The sequence below is a fragment of the Polypterus senegalus genome, chromosome 11, assembly GCF_016835505.1.
Source record: "Polypterus senegalus isolate Bchr_013 chromosome 11, ASM1683550v1, whole genome shotgun sequence".
In the NCBI taxonomy this organism is placed as follows: domain Eukaryota; kingdom Metazoa; phylum Chordata; class Cladistia; order Polypteriformes; family Polypteridae; genus Polypterus; species Polypterus senegalus.
In genome coordinates, this window is record NC_053164.1 from 78,449,935 (window position 1) to 78,474,222 (window position 24,288).

The following is a 24,288-nucleotide window of genomic DNA, read 5'->3' on the forward strand; positions in this document are numbered from 1 at the left end:
GCTGAACAAAAACCGAATTACACTGCTACGCTCAAATAGATTAACCACACGCCGTGGCGCAATCCTGTAGCACCGACGTCCGAGGTTCGATTCCCGAGAGGGGATGCACTGAGTATGTACGCACGCATTTTTATTCATTTTAACTTCGCATCCCCTTGGTTTGAGACATATGAAAAAATATGAGGTTAACGCAGAAAGACAGATCACCAATTGAAGCTTTATGAATAATGGATACTTTATTCGCGATCAATGATTGTTTTGGTAAAGCCATACTCAGTGTATTCATTAGATGAACGGTAAAAAAGTAAGAGCGAGGGGAGGGTAACTTATTAATGCACGCAGGCAAAACCACAGTAGCACGCGGGCTCGATGTACTGTAGTGCGCGTCAACTCGATCTGAATTGCGCGATCACATTCGAAAAAATATATCTTTTCAAGTTCTATGTAGTCCATATGTATCAAACTCAAGGCCCACGGGCCACATCCGGCCCGCAAGATCATTTTATATACTGTATTATTGTTATTAATGGCCCGGGGAGATGAAGCGCTGGTAACACAATAAACTACAGATCCCATAATGCAGCTCTTCAGCTGCCTTGCCGAACACTTACCGTGTTAATCAAGTCTAGCTTATGATGCTGCAAGTTATTGCGAAGCTAGCCCACACGATGCCGAAGAGAAAAGGTGACTCTGAACATAGAGCCTTTAAAAACCGATGAGAGGCTGAGTATATATTTACTGACATTGCCGGTAAACCTGTGTGTCTCATTTGTGGAGCTAATGTGGCTGTAATTACAGAATTTAATCTAAGACGGCACTATGAGACAAAACATCAAGATAACCTGAAAGACCTGAATGCAATGCACAAGATACAGAAAGCAGAAGAGTTAAAGAAGATTCTGACACTTCAGCAGACGTTTTTACCCGTGCACAATCACAAAGTGATTTCAAGTGAAGCTACTTTTATGGGAGACACAAATGCACCAGTGCAACTTGCCCCACTTTCCCTGTTGCCAAGTAATGTTGAACCAAGTTGGCACAACGGTGTTCCCAAATACGCACTTTGCTGATAAACTGAACGCACTGCTCACTGAGTTTGCACGGCGCTTTGGTGACTTTGAAGAACAAAAAAAGAATTTTGAGTTGTTTCGCAACCCATTTGCCGTCGATGTGGAAACTGCACCTGTGCAGATTCAGATGGAGGTGATTGAGCTGCAGTGTAATGGCACACTGAAGGCAAAGTACGATACTGCACGGCCCGCACAGTTTATTCACTCCATTCCCACAGAAATGCTCCAGCTCCGTCTACATGCGGCTCGAACCTTGTGCATGTTTGGTAGCACATATCTGTGTGAGAAGCTCTTCTCAGTCATGAAGACTAACAAAACAGCACACAGGAGTCGTCTCACTGATGAGCACCTGCAGTCCATCCTGAGAATCTCCACAACACAGAACCTCACACCAAACAAATGAACTTGTTGCCAAAAAAAGATGCCAGGCGACCAGTTTTGATAAAATGACATAAGAGCAAAGACAACTGAATGATTTGATTTGTTATTGCTGAAAAGAACTAATTTTATTTATATTTCCAGGTTTTGTTATGCACCATGTTCATATTTGAATTTGTATAATTTTGACAGGATATATTTTTATGGAGAGCAAAATCTTTTGGTATATTTAAAATTTAAGTTTATTTTTTATATAAAATTACATAAGAGTAAAGAAATTTAAATGTTTGTTCTTTTAACGTTTACTTTATTTCTAACTTGTATAATTTAGACAGGATATATTTTTATGGAGAGCAAAATATTATAAGTTATTTAAGGTTTGAGTTGATTTATTCCGGAATAATATTCTGTCGACTAAATAAAAATTCCTTCTATTTAAAATTTAAATAGAACTTGAACAGAAACGATAGTTCATAATATCCACACAGACTTGCACGTAAGAGCGGGAGTCATCCGTTTTAACAAGCAGAGTATTGCACTTATACGAAATAGCCTGCCCATTTAATTATTTGTATATGTGTGTGTGTGTATATGTAGATATGTATGTATATATATGTTTATATATGTGCGTATGTATATATATATATATGTATTTGTGTGTATATATGTGTGTGTATGTATATGTATGTGTGTATATGTAGATATGTATATATATATGTTTATATGTGTGTCTGTGTATATATACTGTATGTATATATATATATATATATATATATGACAGCAACACTCATCACTCACAACAATTACAAAACAATTACATTGTCAATCGTGTTACATTATTATTAAAATGTTTCCTTTTATTTTTCATTACTTCTTTAACACACTACTTCTCGCTCAAGCCGGGTATTTTGCTAGTGAATCTATATAATATATGAGTTTCACTTTTTCAATTGAATTACTGAAATAAAAAAAAATTTTGAATAGTATAAGCTGAGCAAATATGAAGTATTTATGAATAGACAAACAGCACAGATACCAGTTATACATTGTAAAAATACTTAGGAGTAACCTTATGTAAGTTTATTTAGGATTTGAAAACTTTAAGGAAAAAAGCTGTGGAGATGGCATGTAGTTCGGGTTGCGATAGACTGGTACCTCCTCTTTGATGGCAATTTAATGTACAGATGGCTGCTAGGGTGGGTGGAACAATCTCAGCTATGATCTTTCCTGCTCTCTTTCTTTCTCTGGCGATGAACAGATCTTTAAATGCTGGGAGGCAACAGCCAATGATTTTCTCTGCTAAAAAAAAAATCACCCGCTGCAACCAACTCTTAGAAAGGGAGTAGGCACAAGGAAACCAAATGGTGATGGAGGAGGTCACAATTCTCTCATTGACGGCTGAGTAAAAATTTAATATATACCTTGATCAGTTAAGCTTCTTAAGCTGGCAAAGGAAGAATAATCTCTCCCTGGCTTTCTTGATGATGGAGGAGATGTGCCTGCCCCATTTTAATGTATTAGTGAAAGTAGTCTCCAGGAATTTAAATGACTGAACCACAGACACTGTCTGCCCATTAATTTGTAAAGGTGGACAGTCAGTGACTTGTCAGAGGAAGTCAATCCTCATTTCCTCTCTCTTAATAGCATTGAGTTCCAAGTTGTTATAAGTATACCATTCTACAAGTCAGCCCATCTGTCTTTGATAGGAAGACACATCATTATTAGTAATGAGGCCTACTATGGTTGTTTCATCTGCAAACCTTTGGATTTTTACAGATGTGTCCATGGATCTACAGTCATTTGTATAAAGTGAAAACAGGAGGAGTGAAAGAACACAGCCTTAGTGGAAGCCTATGCTAATTGACATTGGATTTGACAGATTGCGGCCCAGTCTCACATACTGCTTCCTGCCTGTCAAGAAACTCATAATCCACTGCAGACACCATAGGGTACACCTAACTGAATTAGTTTACTCTGAAGCAACTCTGGAATAATGGTATTGAAGGCTGAGCAAAAATCCACAAACAAGACCCTCACATAGGGGTTAGGCAGGTCCAGATGCTGAAAAATATAGTGGAGGCATAAATTAACTGCATCTGCCACTGAACGATTTGCCCTATATACAAACTGAAGTAGATCAAGGACATAAACAATGAATTGTTGGGTTTTTGATTTTTTTTCCAATCATCCACTGGCCATCTTAATACAGAATGCTATTAGACATGCTGACATATTTTAACAGGGCTGCTATTTTATTCAGTCTACTGCACAGCATATTAAAAATGCCAACTCCAGAGAAAAACTTACACTTAAGACATTTCAACAAATTGCTGGCTCCCAAAGTAACACCAGGTCTTGCTTATTACTCTTTTTCTGATGTTCAAAAAGAATTCAATTAGAAAAGTTTCAGCTGGAATCTACCTTTAATCACAGGGATGATTTGCTCTTCACTGATGTACTAATCTTTTTATGTGACTTTTGTTTTTTGCTGTAGCAGTGTACTATTGATTGTTTACTTTATGTCATTTATCAGGTCATTAAAATTAATGAGATTTTCTTCAGAACTGGGTAACTTTGTTAGAGAAAGCTTTTCATTGATTTGATTGATTGTTTTAATTGACCATAAAAGGCTTTAGCAATGTGATGCACTTGATTTTAAATAATGACATCAGGATGAGAAGATTTAAAATGTATGATAAGGCATTCTTCTGAAGCCAGGCATGGTAGGTAATGTAAGCTCATGTCCAAAATGTACAAAATGTTCTCTAGTTCTCAAGAGCTTCACTCATTTTACAAGCTGGTTACACAAAGCAGAGCACTCCTCTTTAAATAAAACACAATGATAATGCATCTCATTACAACTCATCTGTCATTGAGTGTTTTTGAAACACAGTTGCCTTGTAATTCACACTGCTTTTTTGGATTTTTTTATTAAACATCAAAGCACTTATGCAGAAAATGTTATCTTGGTGGAATCAGGCTGTTAAATGTTGGTATTCTCATGTTTTCAACTTTTTTTTAATCAAGCTGTTCAAGTCTGAGGTTACACAATGAACTATCAATGATCAAAAGCACAAATTAAAACTCAGAAATCAAAATAGGGTTTCAAAACCCTAACTGTAATGACCAAAGACATTGTAAAGATATCTTTGTTGTTTTTAGGATATGAGGATCATGCTCTAGAAATCAGTGGTTAAATCCCACTGGGGCTTGTTAACAGGAAGTGATTGTCACTTTTAGACACATCATTATTATCAAGGATCATGACCAACAACCATACCAATCCTTAAGCAGCATTCAGATGCTGCAAAGTTAAACTGAGGAGAGGAAATTAACCAAATCATGCCAGGAGCACAAAATGTGAATAACAATAACAGGAACAACATGGTGTTTTCTAACAAAGTAGAAAAATAATGTCATAAAAAGGTAATATTCAAATGTCATAAGTTACCGTATTTGTAAAGAAGTGTGTGAGAACCTCCATTACTTTGAAAATACAAATAGGATGTATTTATATACAGATTGGTATTCCTGAAGATGCAATGAAATCAAGATATGTTTTTTCTAATTATATAAACAAATAAATGTTTTGATTGTTTAAAGAAACATTTGAAATAAACTTGCATCATTTAAATTTTATTTATTTATTTAATCTTTTATTGAATATATTAAAAGCATGTAACATTCCATACAATCAAGTCAAACTTAACAAAACTAAATTCAGTTCACCCCCCACTCACGAGAAGGAGACGAAGATCAATAGAGTAAAACTTTGAGAGTATTAAATAAGGAAAGAAGTCCTTCTCCCCAATATAAATGTTTATTCTAAAATGTTATAGATTAGATCCTGCCAGGTTTTAAAAAAACGTTTTGAACAGATTCTCTAAGTGTTTTTTTTTCTAATTTCAAATAGTATATAACATCAGTTACCTACTGATTTAAAAGAGGTGGGCTACGATTCTTCCAATTGAACCAGATAAGTCTACATGCTAATAGTGAAATAAAGGCAATTCCAGTTTGTTTGACCTTCTACAGTGTAAGCCCATATGGGAGTACGCCAAACACAGCTATAAATGGATTAGGAGTAATTGTGACACCAAGACTGTCTGACAGGCTGTGGTATAGCGGGTCCACAGCTCACTGAGTAAAGGCCATTTTTAAATAAATAATCACGCGCTCGCGGCTTAGCAAGGAGTCGTTGGGCCATAGCGAGCCGCGGGGCGATCCATAGGGTGTGGGCGTTTCTCACCTAGTGTACAGGTAAGGAACTGCCCACATTCGTGATTGTCCCGTGGCTAATGCTGCAGCTGCTGTGGCCCTCGTCATTTTAAAAGAAGCGCGAGTCGGTTGTGGGGGAGAGAGAGAGTGAGAGAGAGGGGAAAAAATTAATAATAATAATAATAATAATAATAATGGAGGTTGGAAGCAGGAAGGAGAGAAAGAAGAAAGAGCGCGAGCAAATCGGTGCAGCAGGAAGGAGGCGAGCAAACGCTCGCAGGCAGCTGAAGGCTGCCTGGGTGTTTGGCCAACACCTGGGAGAAGTGGTTGTGGTCACGCCCGCAGAAGTTTGTTTCAGGGCGGGAGTGACCGGGAAGGTTCGGGACTTGGGACGCAGTGTCCCTAATGTGAGAGCCTTGGCCATTATGGGATTCCCAAGTCACTGTCAGGTGGGAGCCGACCGGAGCCAAGGATCGGGAAGGCGACTGGCAGTAGCAGAGGCATAGAGAAGGTCAGCTGCAGAGTGAGCGTCTCCCTTGTTGCGTGGCCCTGATGGGTGAAGCAAGAGGGACGCTAGTTTTTAAGAAGGTACCGGGTTTGTTCTTGTTGTTTTTAAAGACTGCTTCCTTAAACATTTTACCTCTCGTTTTAAATGATTGTTTTTTCTATATTTTTAACCTCCACATGTTTTATTGGATTATTTATTGACTCTTTTTGAATGAACTGCACTTTATTTATGTGAACACCTGTTTTGATGGACAGTTTTAAATAAAAGCACTGTTGCACTTTCAACCATCCCCTTGCTTAGATGTTTATTGCCTTCACTGACTAGCTCACTCGGTTACGTTATCGACGGTGTTGGGTTCAAGTGCTTCCAAAAATTAGATTGGAGTGTGGAGCCAGAACCCACATAGTCACACAGGCATTAAAAACATTTGTCCAGAATGATGTTAATTTGGTACACGCCCAGAACATGTGGCCTAGTGAGGATGGAGCTCGATTGCAACGTTCACATTTTGAGCAATTTTAAATGAGGTAGATGTGCTCAATAAAAGATTTTAAGTTGAATAATTGAATGCTTTGTGCAATGGAGCTACAGTGAATTCTGTGCATGGCTGCCTTCCACTCCTTTTCTGAAATGTTGAGTGAGAGATCCTTTTTTCAATGTACTCTGGGATCTTTAAAAGGAGGAGACTTTAAAATGGTTTTATTTATTATAGAAATGCTGTCTTAGTCTTCAAGACTAATCAGTATATTTTCTAGAACAGAAATTGGTGGAAGGTGAGGAAAATTGGGAAGATTTATTTTAGGAAAGTTTCTGATTTGAAAATAGAGGAAAAATTGTGTTGAAGGAAAGTTAATTTGGAGTGGAATTGTTCGTAGGATGCAAAGACATTATTTATAAACAAATCTCTAAATGATTTAACCCCATATGTTTTCCAAACATTAAAAGCTGTTTAAGTTTGAGAGGGTGGAATAAAGGTGATTATCATTTAGATGTGCCACAGATAAAATATTCTCTATTTTTCTCATCATTTTAATGTTCAGCTAGGAAATTAAAAGCCATTGGACAAAACAAACTTAGTCATCTATGGTCAAAACCAGGAAAACCATTGATTGGTCAAAGAGCAAGTAAACTAAAGATCAGTCAAAGTACAATACATAACCATTACTCAAGTGTCTGAAAAACAAACTCAGAAATACTTTCTACCTACAGATCCTTCCCCTAACTAACTAGAATCTGTGATCACCGTATATTCTTTATTTATCCAGAAATATGAACATCAGCTGTACCCCAGTACCACCAGCCACACGTCGTACGAACAACAAAACAATTTGAGGGTACATGGCATTAGAAAATAGTGCAGCAAAGATGTAACCAATACAACAAAAATAAAAACAAGTACTTTTAGTAGTGAACAAAACAATAAACAAACACTTATGTCCTAACAATAAATGACTAAGATTCAGAACACTATCACACAGCTGATGTCTCAGAGTTGTAGCTGAACTTTCTGCTTGATATGTCATAAGTTGGGTGTGGTCATGTAAAAAAAAAAAGTCATGAAAGTCATTTTCTTTATAAAAGGATGTCCAAAAAAGCCATTCCTGAATGGTGGCAAAATAACATCACCATAATAATGATAAAAACAGAAAGCAGTCAAAATCAGAGCAAATGTTGGACAATTATCTGAAAAAAATTAATTATCTAGGGTAAAAATATCATGATCATAGCAATGTTAGAATCATCAAGTCTTCTAATTAATACCGGGAATTTAACATTCTGGTATTCATTTCTCTGCCAAATTATTGCTTTTTATTAATTTTTTTATTTACTATGCACATTGTTTTTGACTATTTCTTTGCTGCACTATGATGGAACATTTTTGCTCATTAGGAGCTAACTATCAAGGTGCATACTCACTTCAAATTGTATACAGTAGGGCAAGCATTATGGTCTATTAGTTTTGTTAGCACCACATGCCATTTGTTGTTCTGGAATCTGCCTGTATTTATTACATTTTGGGCAACTTTGCTGCATGTTTTGTACTTTGTACATGAAAATTTTATGCTTTACAACAATGTACTTGTTTCATTTATTGTAAAGGGTTAACCCAAACCTCCTTGAAACAGCTATAGCTGCCCTTGCTATTGTCTTAGCTAGAGCTCTGTCCAATCCTTTTCCGCTTTTCATTTTATTACCTCATGTTTGTTTTAATTGCTAATTATCCTCACTTGTTGTTTTTGCAAAATTTGCCCAAAGAGATGGGGTCTCCAATAACTGCAAATTGACCCACTGTGCTGCCATTTATGAGAGTTGCCTATGTTCTTTTATGATAGCTGCTTTTACCTCAGCACTTCCATGAGGCATTGACTTGCAGCAGTCTTCCTCGGCAATGTTCTAGTTAAGTGTTTAGGTTGGTTCCTTCTAATTGGAATTTTTTTGCATTTTGGTATATTTAGTTTACTCTCCCTGTTAGTGTTTTGGATTTTTGAAAATATAAATATATCTTGCATGTACAGTATATCCTTCTTCCTTTGTGTTGTTTTACTATAGAGTTTGGTTTCTGTGCTCTTTAGTTTCACAGGAAGCCAAAGCTCTTACACTGTTAGAATCCCTTCCTTATTATTTGACTTGCTGTTGTGTATTACACTTTTCACTGTCTTTATTTTGACTTCTTCTTTGTTACATGCTCCTTCAGCCTGTTTCTTACCACAACTTTCTCTCTACTTTTTTTGTGCACCCATTTTCTGGTGTCACACATGTGCGATTAGAAGACAGCTAAAGGGTCGGAATGATAGTAGTTCCATGCCAGACCAGGGGCGGCGAGGTGCACTGACTGTCACTCTCAATCCCTTGCAGACCATCCACGGGAAATCCCACAGGGTTCCGGTGCCACTGATGACGTCACTTTCTGGTTCCTGCGCCACTGATGATGTCACTTCCGGTTTTCTGCATTTAAAGCCGCCATCTTAGCTACCCAAATCAGTTCTGTTTTGTACTTGTATCTGTGAACATCTCTCATTCATTTAACTTTTTTGCAGCCAAGGCACAATATATGGGTGGCTGCCCCAAACCTTTCTTGATGACTTAGTGTCATTTTTGTGACAGTGGCGTAGTTGGCAGGATGCTTAAAGCCCAGAAGAAACCGGGACAGGACCTGAAGTAAACCAGGTGGGAAAGTACTGGGGTCAAGTTTCTGAGTGAGGTGTTCGTCCCGTGGTCCGGAATGACCTAGTACAGGCTCCGCTCCCAATATATACAACTGGGCTAGTAACAAAACAAAAGGAGTGTGTGGAAGAGATGCACAGAAGTGGGCTGGTTCCTAGTGGGAAAACAAAGGGGACTTATTATGCTCTCTTGGAGGAGAGAGCTGTTCACCCAATTGGCATCAAGATCCCAGATAAATGTGGGGTATCCCCAGCCCAGCAGGTAGAAAGAATAAAAAATTGGGAATTTGATCCAGAGAGGTTGACCCAGGAGCAAACTTTTGCTCTCTGGGAACAAGTGGCACAATGGCTATGGCCATTTGAATGTACAACATTCCAGATAGTACAACAGGTAGCCTGCTTCCTGTTAATGAAAAGTCTTCCCAAATATCTCTCCCAGCCAGTCTGGGAAGACTTTATAAATATGGAAGAACTTATAAAGCTCATAGAACCATCTAAAACAGCCTTGCAATCTGAGAGAGCAGAACGGTCCTCTAGTGGACTCTGTAGATTTATGTCCCACATATTCTGTATCTTTCATACAAATCGGAGCTTGTACCTAAGTCCCTGGGCCCGTGGGCACGCAACTTACTGGGGGACGAGGAGGGATGCAGGTGGAGAGATAAGGGAGGTTTATGTGCTCTTACAAACCCCCTGACGATATCACAAATGGAAGTAGTAGATGTAATTGGGTTCAGAGTTGAAGCACTCCTTGATTCCGGCAGCAACATTTCCAATGTTGATTGCCGATATGTACTACTACGACAGTGGAAGAAAGTAAAGACCAGTATAATGTGTATACACTGAGAAATTTGTAAATAATGTATAAAATCACCTTATGTTTCATCAACCATGGACGGTCGCTATAAAAATTCCCATAGTGGTTCTCCCCAATCCATCTTTTCTGGTGACTCTAGAGCTTGACTTGTTTAACAATAAATGCGGTGTACTACTGACTACTCCCGATTAAAAATTTAGGCCTAGTTATAGATGGGAATGACCCGGCTCAAGTTTTCTCCATGCCCTGTAATCAACCAGCAGAGAGAGATGCTGAAGTCCAAGAGGTTGATGGGGAGATTCCTGGGCTGTCGCAGGTAGATACGTCATCAACCTGTGCCTCGACGAGCTGGGAGGATTCCCACCCCTTGAGGTTAGACCGGACTCTCTCTCTGAGATACAATTTCAATTTAGAGAGACACCGGCTTCTTTCAAACGGGAGCAGTGGAATGATGACTCCCTGAAATGTGTGAAAAATGCAGTGGTACTAGTCAATGGCCAACACACTCATCAGCCCATGCCACAGGGTCCTCACTTTGTGATAGAAAATTACCTGTTATATCTGGTAGTGGAGTATGAGAGGGAAGTGCAGAAGCTGTTGTTAATCCCACAAACCAACCGGTGGCAGGTCTATGAATTGGCACACACCCACCTCCTAGGAGGCTATTTGGGCACCAAAAAGACTTTAGAGCGTATTAAACTCAGATTTTATTGGCTTAGGAATTGATGAGGAGGTTTCCCGTTTTTGCATCTTTTGTCTGGAGTGCCAAATACAGCAAATTCCTAGGAAGGACACAGCTCCTCTCATTGCCCTTCCCTTGATTCATGTCCCCTTCGAGCGAATTGGGGTCAATATAGTAGGAACCCTAGAACCCCCAGCCCGAGGACATAAATATATATTAGTACTTGTGGATTATGCTACTTGATATCCAGACACTGTTCCCTTGTGCTCAGCCACATCTAAGGCTATCGCACGGGAACTAGTGGGCTCTTTCTGCATTTCGGCATCCCTAAGGAAGTCCTTACGGACCAATGGATGCCTTTTACCTTGGAGACATTCAGGGAGACTTAAAATACTTACTTAAAATAAAGCACTTACAGACCACAGTGTATCATCCTCAAACCAACGGTCTAGTCGAGAGGTTTAATCAGACTCTCAAACAAATGCTTCAGAAGGAGGTCAGCAGGGACGGGAAGAACTGGGATCAGCTCCTCCTCCTCATACTTTTTGCCTATCGGGAAGTTGCACAAGCCTCTACAGGATTCTCACCTTTTTAATATGGATGACAACCTCAGGGAATATTTGATATTTTTAAAGAAGGGTGGGAAGGAGAGACTCTTCCCTCTACCAATATATTAGAGTATGTTGTGCTGTTGCACACTTAATTTTCAATCTATATTAAAAAGTCACATGGAAAAGGTGCAAGCAGCACAGGCCTACTATTATCACTATGGTACGGCTCTCCGAGAATTCCTTTCCTGGGGATTGTGTCATGGTTTTGGTTCCTACCTCCCATTCTGAATTGCTAGCCCATTGGGAAGGCCCTTATGAAGTTAAGGAGGGGAAAGGACTCGTCAATTATTTGGTGAAACAACCCAATTGTTGAACGAGCGAGTGGGTTTATCATGTAAACTTGCTGAAGCCATGGAAGGAAAGGGATTCCAATCCCTCCCCCACTCAGCCCCGCTCATTCTTTGCTCAGAAAAATATCCTAAACTTTGGCGCTGAATTAAATTCTAGACAGAGACGTGAGCTCAAAGTACCTATCCTGTCTGTACCGGAGGTAGTGAGCGAAAAGCCTGGAAGGACCACTCTGATTGCACATGACATAGTGACAGAGCCCCGGTTTATTGTTCAAGATTGCCCTTATTGGCTTCCAGAGGCAAAGAAAGCAAATGTGGAGCTTGAAATCAAGTGCATGCTGGAACTAGGAGTGATAGAGGAAAGTTATAGTCCCTGGCCCAATCCGATAGTCTTGGTTAATAAGCCTGATAGGAGCTGGAGGTTTTGCAGTGACTTCTGTCGAATTAATCAAGTCTCCCAGTTTGATGCTTATCCAATGCCACGAATGGATGACCTCCTTGAAAGGCTTGGACAGGCAAATTTTTTTGACCACACTTGACATGATGAAGGGGCACTGGCAGGTTCTTTTAACGAACTCTGCTAAGGTCAAAACCACATTCAGCACCCCTAGCAGACACTGGCAGTATTGTGTCCTTCCATTTGGGTTACATGGGGCTCCTGCAACTTACCAACGTCTGGTGGATAAAGTGCTCCACCTTCATAACGCGTATAGTGCTGCCTACTTAGATGACGTTGTCATTTATTCCAGCACGTTGAAGGAACACGCACAGCAGGTCAAGGCAGTTTTGTGGACGGTGGAGAAGCCAGACTTCAAATCAATCCAAAAAATGTTTTTCTGGGTTGAAAGAAGCTAAATATTTTGGCTACCTGGTTGGTCGGGTTACTGTAAAGACGCTGCATTTTGTGACCTAAAACAGGCCCTTACGTCAGCACCAATATTGAAAGAACCTAATATTTTGCTTCCTTTCAAACTCAAGGCAGATGAATCGGGCACAAGCCTGGGTGCCATGCTGAGCCAATGCATCGGTGGTGTTGAACACCCGTCATGTACCCGAGCCAGATCAGGAGACCAGGTATGTGGTGGTGAAAAGGGAAGCCCTTGTAATTAAATGGGTGATTACACAGTTGAGGTACTACCTGTTAGGCCATGAATTCACTCTTGTGACAGATTATGCACCCCTACAATGGATGGCCTTGCACAAAGAGTGAAATCCATGGGTCACCAGGTGGTTTCTTGACGTCCAACCATATAAGTTTGCACTTGTTCATCATAAGGGCTCTCTCCATGCCAACACCGATGTTCTCTCTCGAGTCCATGACCTCTTGGTCAAGGCCGCCTGACCCGATGGGTCTGGGCTGAGTGGGGGGCCTTGTCACACACATGTGATTGGAGAACAGCTAAAGGGCCTGCATGATAGTTATTCCACACCAGACCAGGAGGAAGCGAGGTGTACTGACTGTCTCTCTCAATCCCTTGCAGACCATCCATAGGAAATCCCACGGGGTTCCAGTGCCACTGATGATGTCACTTTCTGGTTCCGGCACCACTGATGACATCACTTGTGGCTCTCAGCATATGAAGCCGCCATCTTAGCTAACTAAATCAGTTCGGTTTTGGACTCGTATCTGTGAACATCTCTCATTCAATTAACTGTTTTGCAGCCAAGGCACAATTTACGGGTGGCTACCACAAACCTTTCTTGATGACTTTGTGTCATTTTTGTGACACTAGTCACATTTTTTGCAATTCTTAACATCAATTAGGAAAACAGACTGAAAACAAAGTTTATCGACAGAAAAACCATCTTCAATTGAGTGGACAACACTAAGTAATATTACCAACAAACTGACTTCTCAGCAAGAGCTTTGAAGATTACCTGTATACCAAAAGCATTGCAATGCTAGTGAGTTCATTCCTGATGAGGTGCAAGAGATTTCAACTGAATTCAAAGACAATGAAAATGAATCCGGACTCAATTAACTTGAAAAAGCCATCACACAGTATGTGGTATCACAGAGTGACACTAGAGTTGAGCTGGGTTGTTTTTTAGGGCAGGTTATTTGGACCAATTCATATTGCAGCCATTCTGTAGGGCTGATTTTCTCAGTATATGTGGTTTTGCTATTACAGTAACAGTAACCTGATTAAATGTGCAATGTGCTGGCCTGCTGCTTGGTACAAGACCAGTTTCTTCTGTCTACCTAAGGCTGCCCACATAGTTTTTAGAAAATCTACCTCATCAATTCCAGACCTTTTTATCCCCAGTCAGGTGGGATACTAAGCCATAGTAAGATACACTTAAGGTGCAGACCCACAATCACTCACACAACACCAGCCATGAGTTGCTGGCTAACCCTTGTAAGTCACTTTGGATAAAATTGACAGCTAAGCAAATAAATGTAAATGTAAACCTAACACAAAGGAAATCCACCGAAAACCCAGGTAGGCACAGGAGAAACAATAGTTGAAGAAAACTCAGCAGTGTTAAATTAACCCTTTAGACTCTAAAGTTTAGAGTGTATACATTGTAACAGTGTTTCTTTATATATGCTTTTAAGTGTTAATTTTACATTTGCGATTTTACTGTGCATGCAAATTTAACAGAGGCAGTGCTCAGATCTTGGGAAACTAACTACTGCTCCGCTGTGACAATAAATTATTTTACATGAACTTACTGAAGAAGAGCCTAATAAATCAAATGAATAATAGAAATCAGTCTTGGGTGATCACAGAAAAGCCATCCACTCTTATTCACAGTAGGCCAATTTAAAGTTATCAATTAACCTAATATACATGCTTTTGGGATGTTTGTGGAAACTAAGGTATCAGGAGGGAAGCCATGTGGGTATGGTGAGACATGGAATTGAATGCTGGTCATAGGAACTAAAAGATGGATACTTTTACTAATGCACGAATAGGCTATCCAAAACTAGATCAATAAATCTATGACTGCAGACATTCTGACAACTTGGTTTATTATGTAATTATTATGAGTGGTTTATTATGTAATTATTATGAGTACTGTAATGACATAAAAGGACCATATTGCAATCTACTGTAGTTTTTATTTCATGCATATTTGTTTGTAGTTCGAGTAATTCCAATCTATCTATTTTAAATCTATTTATTCAAATCAAATTTGCAGGCAGATAGACTCCTTTTTGGAAACAATAGATACAGGGCAAAACCACCCCTAGGTGCGTGGCCAGTTCATCACAGAACACACTGTTACATATTCACATGTATACTCATGCAAAAGGCCTGGGAAACAGAGGGGGCAAAAGGGTTTTCCACTAAAAGCATCCTACATGGGAACCAGACCAGAGATCCAAGTACAGATAGTATCCTGCAAAAACAACATGTAATAAATACATAAAAAAGACTCAAGTAAAATTCAGAACTCAACTGATGTCATTTTGGGCTTCAAGATGACAAAGTAATGTATACTTGCTGTGTATGACTTTGACTCTGAAATAATGGTTTTTGGTAAAGGTAAAGTCAGCTATACAAAATAGGTTTATAAAGATACTGGTGAAAGTAACAATGCAGTAATAACATCTCAGATAAAATGCAAAAAAGATTTTTGTCACACCTGGAATATGGGAAAAATCTACCGTGATATTTTTTGTGTTCTCAACGTGGCTCAGTGGTTAACCTTTCTGTCTCACTATTTTGGAAGATTTGGGTGCAAATCCCCGCCCTATCAAGAGTATGCATGGTTTCCATGTACCTACATTGCCTCAGTGCCCCAAAGATATGGATGTAAGGCTAATTTGTGACCAAAAACTGGCCCTGTGTAACTGAGAGGAAGGCATATGTGCCAGTGTACCTTGTGATTGCCTAGCACTCTGTGGAGTATTGGTCCCTGCCTTAGGCCCTGTGCTGTTTGGGATACTCTGATCCTATTACCCTCGGATTGACAAAGCAGGTCTACATAAATGCATGAATTGTATATCCCAAAAAAGGGATTTTTTAACAGGTAGAGTTTAAAAGTTATTACATCTTTAATGTTCTGTTGGCATTCTTTGCACAAAAAAGATTAACAGACTGAAAAAGAATTTCTTTCCAAAAAATGACTTGTAACAATTTGGCTTCAAATATTTATTTGGATCACTACCTCCTTCTGTGTATAATTTGTTTCCTATCAATTTTATTTAAACTTAAACTTACATAAATTAAATCTTCCTGGTTTTTTCTATGTTTGCTATTTCATTTAATTAATCAGCAGGAACAGATAATTAGAAATTAATTATTCATGGATGGTTAATAAATGTTTCAATATGTAAAATGCTAAGTCAATATGACTGACACTGCTTAGAAAATAGCTTAAATGTATTTGCTTAATTTTAATTTTATATTTTAATTACTCTATGAACCTAATATTTAACTGAGTTCACTATAGGGTAACAGAAGTGGTTTGATAAAGAAATTTCAGAGCAATTAAATAAACAGCCAGATAATAAATAAGCATATAAGGTAAAGTATTTATATTCTTTCAATCAGGTGAAACAGTTTTGTTTTCTGGCTGAAGTGAATAGATGGCCAAAGAAACTGCAATCAAGCAGAGGGGTTCTAGATGAATTGGAACTGTCAAGATTCAAAATATTCAACATTTATACAAAAAAAAAAATCTGAGATGTCATTGTTCATGTTTACTGGTACATGAAAGCAGCTATTTGTAAATGTGCAGGGTATGATTCATAGTTCTGATCTATGTGATTCATGGTAGTTTATCAGCTGAATAAGTGCAGAATCCTGAAAATATTTGGTTCTTACTTCACTATCTATCTATCTATCTATCTATCTATCTATCTATCTATCTATCTATCTATCTATCTATCTATCTATCTATCTATCTATATATACTGTATGTGTGTGTACATTTACTTTGAGGTGAAAGCACAATTGTGTACCAGTTAACCCAAGATAAAATTCCAACTCATTTGAAAACAAAAATGGATGTATTAATTAAAAACATAAGTTAGAGATAATTAAAGGGAGAAAAATGTGATTTCCAGAAGGTGATCTTTATTTTACCTACTGAGTTGGCTTATCAGTTTGCCCACCTTTGAACACTCATAACAATTTATTTCTGTCCATCACCTTTCTGGTTCCTCTGTTCAATTGCCCTGGCTGCTCTACCTTCCTGTCCTGTGAATGCCTGGCTCAGGTCTCTTCCCAAGGGGTCTGGCAGTGTTTGGCTTACAAACCTCAGCCATGACTGATCTCTGCATTATCAGTGAAACCACTTCACTGGTCAGGAATGTGCCCAGAAAACATTTACATGATGAATCCCTTGTAGTAGTTGACTGTGTCTGCATAAATATTCCTACATATTCATTTAAAGGGTGTTCATGTCATCTTATATGTAATTATCTTTTGACTGACCTATTCACCCACACTGGCATAAGAAGGAGCTTTTCAGTCACCAGTATGGATTTGTCTTTTAAGAAAATGATAATGGGCCCTTAATCTGTCTGTCCCATACCCCTTTTAATATTCTTAGTAACCCTTAGATAGATAGATAGATAAAGCATTGTGTGGTCTAATTTAGTGATTCAATAGTAATTCAAGCATTCACTTTGGAGTTTGTGATCTTCATGTTAATTACCTCGCACTTTCGCTCAAAACACATAACACGCTATCACACTCAAACATGCATTTGATAAATGAGCTGCAAATTTTTTAGACCTAGTTTTTAGACATACTAATTTTAAATATTTTCTACTGGTAATTTATGAAGCGCCTATGTCAAACAGTTTGATCAATTCTATATGATAAACATAGCCCTGAACTGCCGAAAATATCGCAGACAAAGAGCGGAGAAAATCGTTTCGCAATAAACGCGTGGCAGCTCGCAGGCTAACTTAACGGAGCAGAGCCTCACCGATGGTGGACACGACTGTGCCCACAAAGTAGAAAGCTCCGGTGAAGTCCCAGCGAGGTCGCATTGCATCCGTTCTGACTCCTGCAGCCATCGCCAGTTCGTATTCTCGAAGGAAGCGACGAAATTCCGCCGGACTGATGTTGAACCTCTGGGAGAAGTTGAGTAGTGTCCTGTTCCACTTTATCTGGTTCTCCACTTCAGTGGGGTGTTCGATTGCTGAGAAAACTGCGGCGCCGCAAAGCAGGTAGCCTACCATTAGGAGAGCCAGCAACATGAACCTTACGTTGTCTTCGTTGAGGTGAAAGTCACAAAAGCCTGAGCATCTAGTGCACCCCGAGGAGGGAGCCATTAGGACATGTTTGGATGAGACCCAAAAAGCCAACCCGCTCTTCTGTGAAGACTGTCTTTCAGGGGCACACGTAGCTTTACCAGCACTATTTCAGATCCCGGTTGATGAACCCGACGAACATTTTGCTGATACTGCTTCAAGACCCATCCTCTTGAATCTGCTTTTTATCTACGTCGTTGTATCGCAAGAGCTCGTCTTACATTTACTGCACATAAGTCGCCCACTCTTGATAAGTGTACAAAAAACGAACAGATATGTAACGCTCCCCGCTCACGAGCCCATTGTTTCGACTTTGACTGTGTGGCTCTTGGCAACTGTCTTTACACCATTCACGAAGATCCTCCCATTAACTGAAATCGGCAGTTCGTCTCTGTGCATTGGTCTGACTCACGCAGTAGCAACTGACAGAATAACAAGGGTGAGGGAAAGATTATTTAACTATGACCACTAGATTTAGGCTGACAGCTGACACACAATGACTATTATACGATCAGGTCTTTCTTTCTTTCTTTCTTTCTTTCTTTCTTTCTTCAAATATAAATTTTCCAAAAATCTAAATGCATTATAGTGACTTTTGCAAGTGCTATAAGTTAATGTCTTTGGCATTCCACTCGGAAATATATTTTAATACATGACCATAGCGACAATCGCCGCCGAAGATATTAAAAGCTAGCGTAAAATGATTACCACGGGGACGAAAATGAACATTTGCCAACTACAGTACCTATTTCACAGCCACTTGCTGGTGCTGCAATAGCATTTGATTTAAGAACACTCTCTTAAAAATTAAAGCCACCACAGGAGTTTGACACCTTTTACATAAATCTGAAACGGGTTTTGCAAGAAAATGCTAAAACTGAATTCTTCCGCGTCCACTAATATGATCACCCCCACAGATTTTATGCGTTTGCAGTGAATTAGGAAACAAAAATACATAACTAAATAAATTTACCTTTTAGTAAACCTGGCAGGTTTATTTTCTTAACAGCATGCTAGTAATCGTTATGTAAAGCACATTGATTTTATGTACTATAGCATGTTTCACACAACACCTTACGTAAGAATTTGTTATTCAACAGCGCAAGAAAGTGGAATTAGCAGCAAGAATATTATTAGTCATTATGATGATGATAATGATATGGTTATTATAGACCAACTAAGATCTCACGCCTTTGCTTATTAGTGTGTGCAATTCAGCACCACGGACAAGGAATACACAGTACTTAAACCCTTTGAGCAAAGCAAATAAAGTACGTATATTATTGATTTTTTTTCTTTTCTTTTGTTATAATATTGTTAAGCCTCCCAGTACCATACCATACCATACCACCTCACCCGAATCATTCTTTCGTTACTTCATCTATCGGTCCACTTAGGCTTAAGATTTCTATTAGTATATCGGTCATCAAGGAAAACAGTTTCGGGTCTCGTTGAATTCACCGCCTGCTCAGCGGTATATATTAATCTAATGAGACGACTATCCTCAGCCATTGAGGACAACAGATGAGCATAAAGATGATAATGCGATTATTATGTTGTGTTATGCACACATTCATAGAAGCCCTTATTTCTTTTGACTGTATTTTAAAAGATTCCTAATGGATAGGCAAAATAAGCTTGAGGTTGAATGAAGATGGACATATGGTGGAAGGGAACAATGGATCTAAACCATTGTTTGGGCCCCACCAACCTTTTCTGGGGGAATCACAGAAACACTGACATGTAATGTGAAAGTTGTTAACTAGGCACTACACAAGAAAAACTAGTAAAACTGTGAGAGTTTGAAATTTGTATGGCTAGCCACAAAAAAGAAATTGATTATAAGTAATATAGGTAGATATATAGTGAAGAAAGAGAGTATGCAAAATGGAACTATAGAATTATTCTTGATAACTATCAAAGCATAGTATATGCCATGTCAAATATTATAATGAGTCAAATTCTTCAACTATTTATTTTGTGGGAGATGAAGAGATAGAAGGAGAGAAGGAAAAAAATGATTTATTCCGACAACTAGTTATTTTCACAATATTTTTAGGTGTTAAAATTAAGAAGAAGAAAAAAGCAAGAATAAATATAAGTAAAAACATATCAGCAGGTTTAGTTTTTCACCAGTTTGCAGACTGTAGGCAACTTTGTCAGGCTACCAATAATCTTCACCTGTTGTTGAGTAGACATGCTGCCATCTTGGTAATTGTATGAGGTTTTCATCACTCCATTTTCAAATAAGATTTCCAAACCAAACCATTTTACTAGTGCATCAAATAACAGTTTTATTTTCAAAAAAGATTTCTCACTATTGCATGAAGTGACAGTTAACCAAATGCAATGACATGAGACATAAGCTGAAATATTTTTTATTTGTGATCTGCTGTCCATAATGAGTTTAAAAAAAAAGTATTTTTTGATAAGCACATTTCAACTTCAGGCTTTTGAATTACGTCTTGATGTGCCCATGTAGCTTGAGGTGCCCTGTGTTGCAGACCAGGTTAGCCCGTGAATAATTCTGGGAGTAGCAGAAGTAACTTGTTTATAGAGCTAAATAAATATTTGCTTAAATTCTTTAAAATAAAGACAGTATTTGCTTGAGTTGGAAAGATGGATTTCTGTTGGATCAAATGTAAATTTATGTTAATGGTAGTAAATTCATCAATAACCTTAGAAACCTGTAATCGTTATGTAACCTGTAAGTATGTAGGACTTTCTCTTTACATCTCCATTTAAAAGCCACTCATCAAACAGCCCTCCATAATCCCATTAGAAGATCAAGCTCATTCTTTCCAGGTGCTCCCAATCAAAAAGTGGGATTTAATCATCCCAGCATGTCTTGGATGTTCTCCCAGTGAACCATGTCTTTTAATCAACATGAACATTGGCATTTCTGCATTAAGAGCCAGTGCAACACAGCCTCACCAGCTGTTGTGTAAAATGACTAATAAGCTTCCCTTAGAGCTTTGTCTTCTTAAGCATTTTTCTAATCATATGTTCAATGTAATTACTTGTCTAGAAAGATACTGCTTATTATAGTATGTAAAATTGTGTTTGTGCTGGGTGCTGCATGCCTGTTTCAAGCAATGGGGCTGGACTATTTAGCCCTGTAGTGGTCCTGGTTTACACTTGTGTGTGTGTTTGTGCGTGTGCAACCTGAACTTTCCAGTTTAGCAATGAGGCATGAACGTTATTACCTGTATTAAAATGAGGCTCGGCACTTGTTGTTGTTTTTAATTACACATTTGCACTTCCTGTATGAGCTTTTTCCAGTCAAGTTAATGCAGGTCAGAGAAGTACAAAAATTCCAGTACAGTTTGTTCCCATTGAACATCTGGCCAGATGATTACTACTACTACTAGGTTTGCAGTGTGCACTTCAAGTTGTACAGTGTGTGTATTATTCATGTTCTATGTTAATGTGGCCTGTCCTTTTTTACCTCAAAGCCATTTAATTCTAAACATGAGGTGTTGCCGTGTCAATTTAGGCAGCTCATAGCAATTGTATGGTTCTCATTTTATTTAGATTTTAAGTCTCATGTATTTTGTCAGATAATGACAATATCAGAGGGTATCACAATCAATCAATCAATCAATCAACATTTATTTATATAGCACATATTCATACAAAAAATGTAGCTCAAAGTGCTTTACAAAATGAATAGAAAAATAGAAGACACAATAAAAGATAAACATAAGTCAACATTAATTAACATAGAATAAGAGTAAGGTCTGATGGCCAGGGTGGACAGAAAAACAAAAAAAAAACTCCAAAGGCTGGAGAAAAAATAAAATCTGTAGGGGTTCCAGACCAAGAGACCACCCAGTCCCCTCTGGGCAATCTACCTAACATAAGTCAAACAGTCCTCTTTGTATTTAGGGTTTTCATGGAAGGACCTGATGATGATGGTCACGTAGACTTCTGGCTTTCAGTCCATCAATGTTGGTGCATCATGATGCTTTGAGTAGGTGGTGGTGGCGCAGGCCGCCACCACAAAGAAACCGGAAAAAGAAACAGAAGAGAGAGTAGGGTCAGTACGGATTTTGGAGCCACTGTGAATAGTTATTATGAAGAATTGAACATACAGAGTATCAGTATTAAGTTAAAGTGAAGTTATAAAAAGGCCATGTTAAAGTTAAAGTTTTCAGCAGTTTTTTAAAGTGCTCCACTGTATTTGCCTGGCGAATTCCTATTGGCAGGCTATTCCAGATTTTAGGTGCATAGCAGCAGAAGGCCGCCTCACCACTTCTTTTAAGTTTAGCTTTTGGAATTATATTGAGACACTCATTTGAAGATCTAAGGTTACGATTTGGAATATAACGTGTCAGGCATTCCGATATATAAGATAGAGCGAGATTATTTAAGGCTTTATAAACCATAAGCAGTATTTTAAAGTCAATCCTGAATGACACAGGCAACCAGTGTAGTGACATCAAAACTGGAGAAATGTGTTCGGATTTTCTTTTCCCAGTTAGAATTCTAGCAGCTGCATTCTGCACTCGTTGCAAATGATTTATGTCTTTTTTGGGTAGTCCTGAGAGGAGTGCGTTACAGTAATCTAGTCTACTGAGAACAAAAGTGTGAATTAATTTCTCCGCATCTTTCAATGATACAAGAGGTCTAACTTTAGCTATGTTTCTTAAGTGAAAAAATGCTGTCCTAGTCCAATGACCTAATTCAAATCAAGACAGACCAGGCATGAGCATTCTATTGCTTGACTGATTTTTTTGTGATTGGAAAGACACATAAATGTATATGTTCACTAGTTATTAGCAAAGGAGAGAGACAATTATTATTAGTAAGCTAATGTTAGCTTTAGAGACGTTTGCACCTATATAGGAAAATTCTAATATACCCCCAACAAAATGTACATGCCAAAATCTCTGCTGATTATCATTAAGGTTCCCAGGGTACCCTCACTACTAGTCCAAACCATTTTGGTTCCTGTCATTCTGTAGAGGAAATGATTCTACTCAGAATTCTACCTTTATTGCCGAGCTTTGCACCCAATCAGACAACATAAACCCAGAAGTCCTGAGCAGGGACCTCATTTTGCTTTACCCTTTCGTGAGCAGTATCCATCCTCATAACCATACATCTTTAAAAATAAAGGTGCCAAGGTGGTTCTTGAGGTTTATGCCATAGGAGAACCATTTTTGGATCCAAAAAGAACCATGCACAAGAAAGTTCCAGAAAGAACCTTTATTTATTTAATTTGATCCATAACTGATTCCATAAATAGTCATGTAATCGCACAGGCTCAGTCAGGTTTGTTTTGTCTACATATTAAGAACCTACTAAAGCCAAAAAAAAAAAAAATATGCAAAGAGCCCTTCCAGATTTAAATGATTCTTTTCAAGCAAATGGTACTATGAGGAACCGCACAACCCAGTAAAATGCCATTATGGAACCATTATTTTTAAGAGTGTAGGTGAGGATATTGAGATAGACTGATGGATGAATCACATTTTTTTTTCAAGAACTTAGCTGTGCCTTCAGTACCACATTACAGTGCTGCTATCATTTTGCAACACCCGAGGTACTTCAGATCCTTTGAGGCAAATTCTCTCTCCTCATCTGCAGCAAGCAACTCACTCTTTTCTAGAAGATGGCCATGACCTTAGATCTTGGGGGACTAATTATCATGTTAATCATGCTGTACATCAAGGGGAAGAGATGACCAGTTTTTTCACTGTACTCTAGCTCTAGCCTGATATCCCACCCATGTTATATGATACTTCATGAATTATTTTTTCTCATTTTCTTCTGTTTTTTTCATTACTTTGTTAAAACCTATATGGGTTTAAATACATAGAGAATACTTTTATTATTTTGTTCTAAGTGTACTTTTGATTTAGTATTTTTGCTTTCTGCTATCTGTATCACCAGTTTGTTTTTAACAGGTGCCACAATTTTCGGGAGTTATTTAATAGTTTCTATAGCAATGCTGCAGTAACCAGTGACACCTGACTTCTTTACAAGATGGGATACTGTAAAAGGTCACTGTTTTAATCTGATCTTTATCAGAGATTGCAGATATCAACTTAAAAACAATCTTCATTATTTATTAATTTATTTTTTCTCTGGCTTTTGACAAATCTTTTCGACTACAGTTTCTGTCTTTCCTTCTGGGCTCTGATGATTTTCTTTTTGATTTTGCTTTGTACTTTGGCTCAGTCTCATCTTCTAAACCCTTAAAAACTTTTGTTGTCATTACCATTGTAGTAGTACAGTCCATTAAAATCAGAAGAAAGAGGACAATACTCAGTCTTGGCAGAGCCCTACATCAGTTTTAATGGATTCCATTTAATGTCAATTATGTGT

At 38.4% G+C, this 24,288-nt stretch overlaps 1 protein-coding gene across 1 annotated transcript in view; it reads right to left on the reverse strand.

Annotated features, from left to right (window-relative positions):
• The window catches only part of LOC120539229 (potassium channel subfamily K member 13-like), a 32,831-nt gene extending 14,530 nt beyond the window's left edge, over positions 1-18,301 (reverse strand). The window contains exon 1 of the mRNA XM_039769106.1: positions 17,628-18,301. Within this exon, the coding sequence (XP_039625040.1) occupies positions 17,628-17,976 (349 nt within the window). The 5' untranslated portion in view covers positions 17,977-18,301. The remainder of the gene's footprint in view (positions 1-17,627) is intronic.
• Between the last annotated feature and the right edge of the window lie 5,987 nt (positions 18,302-24,288).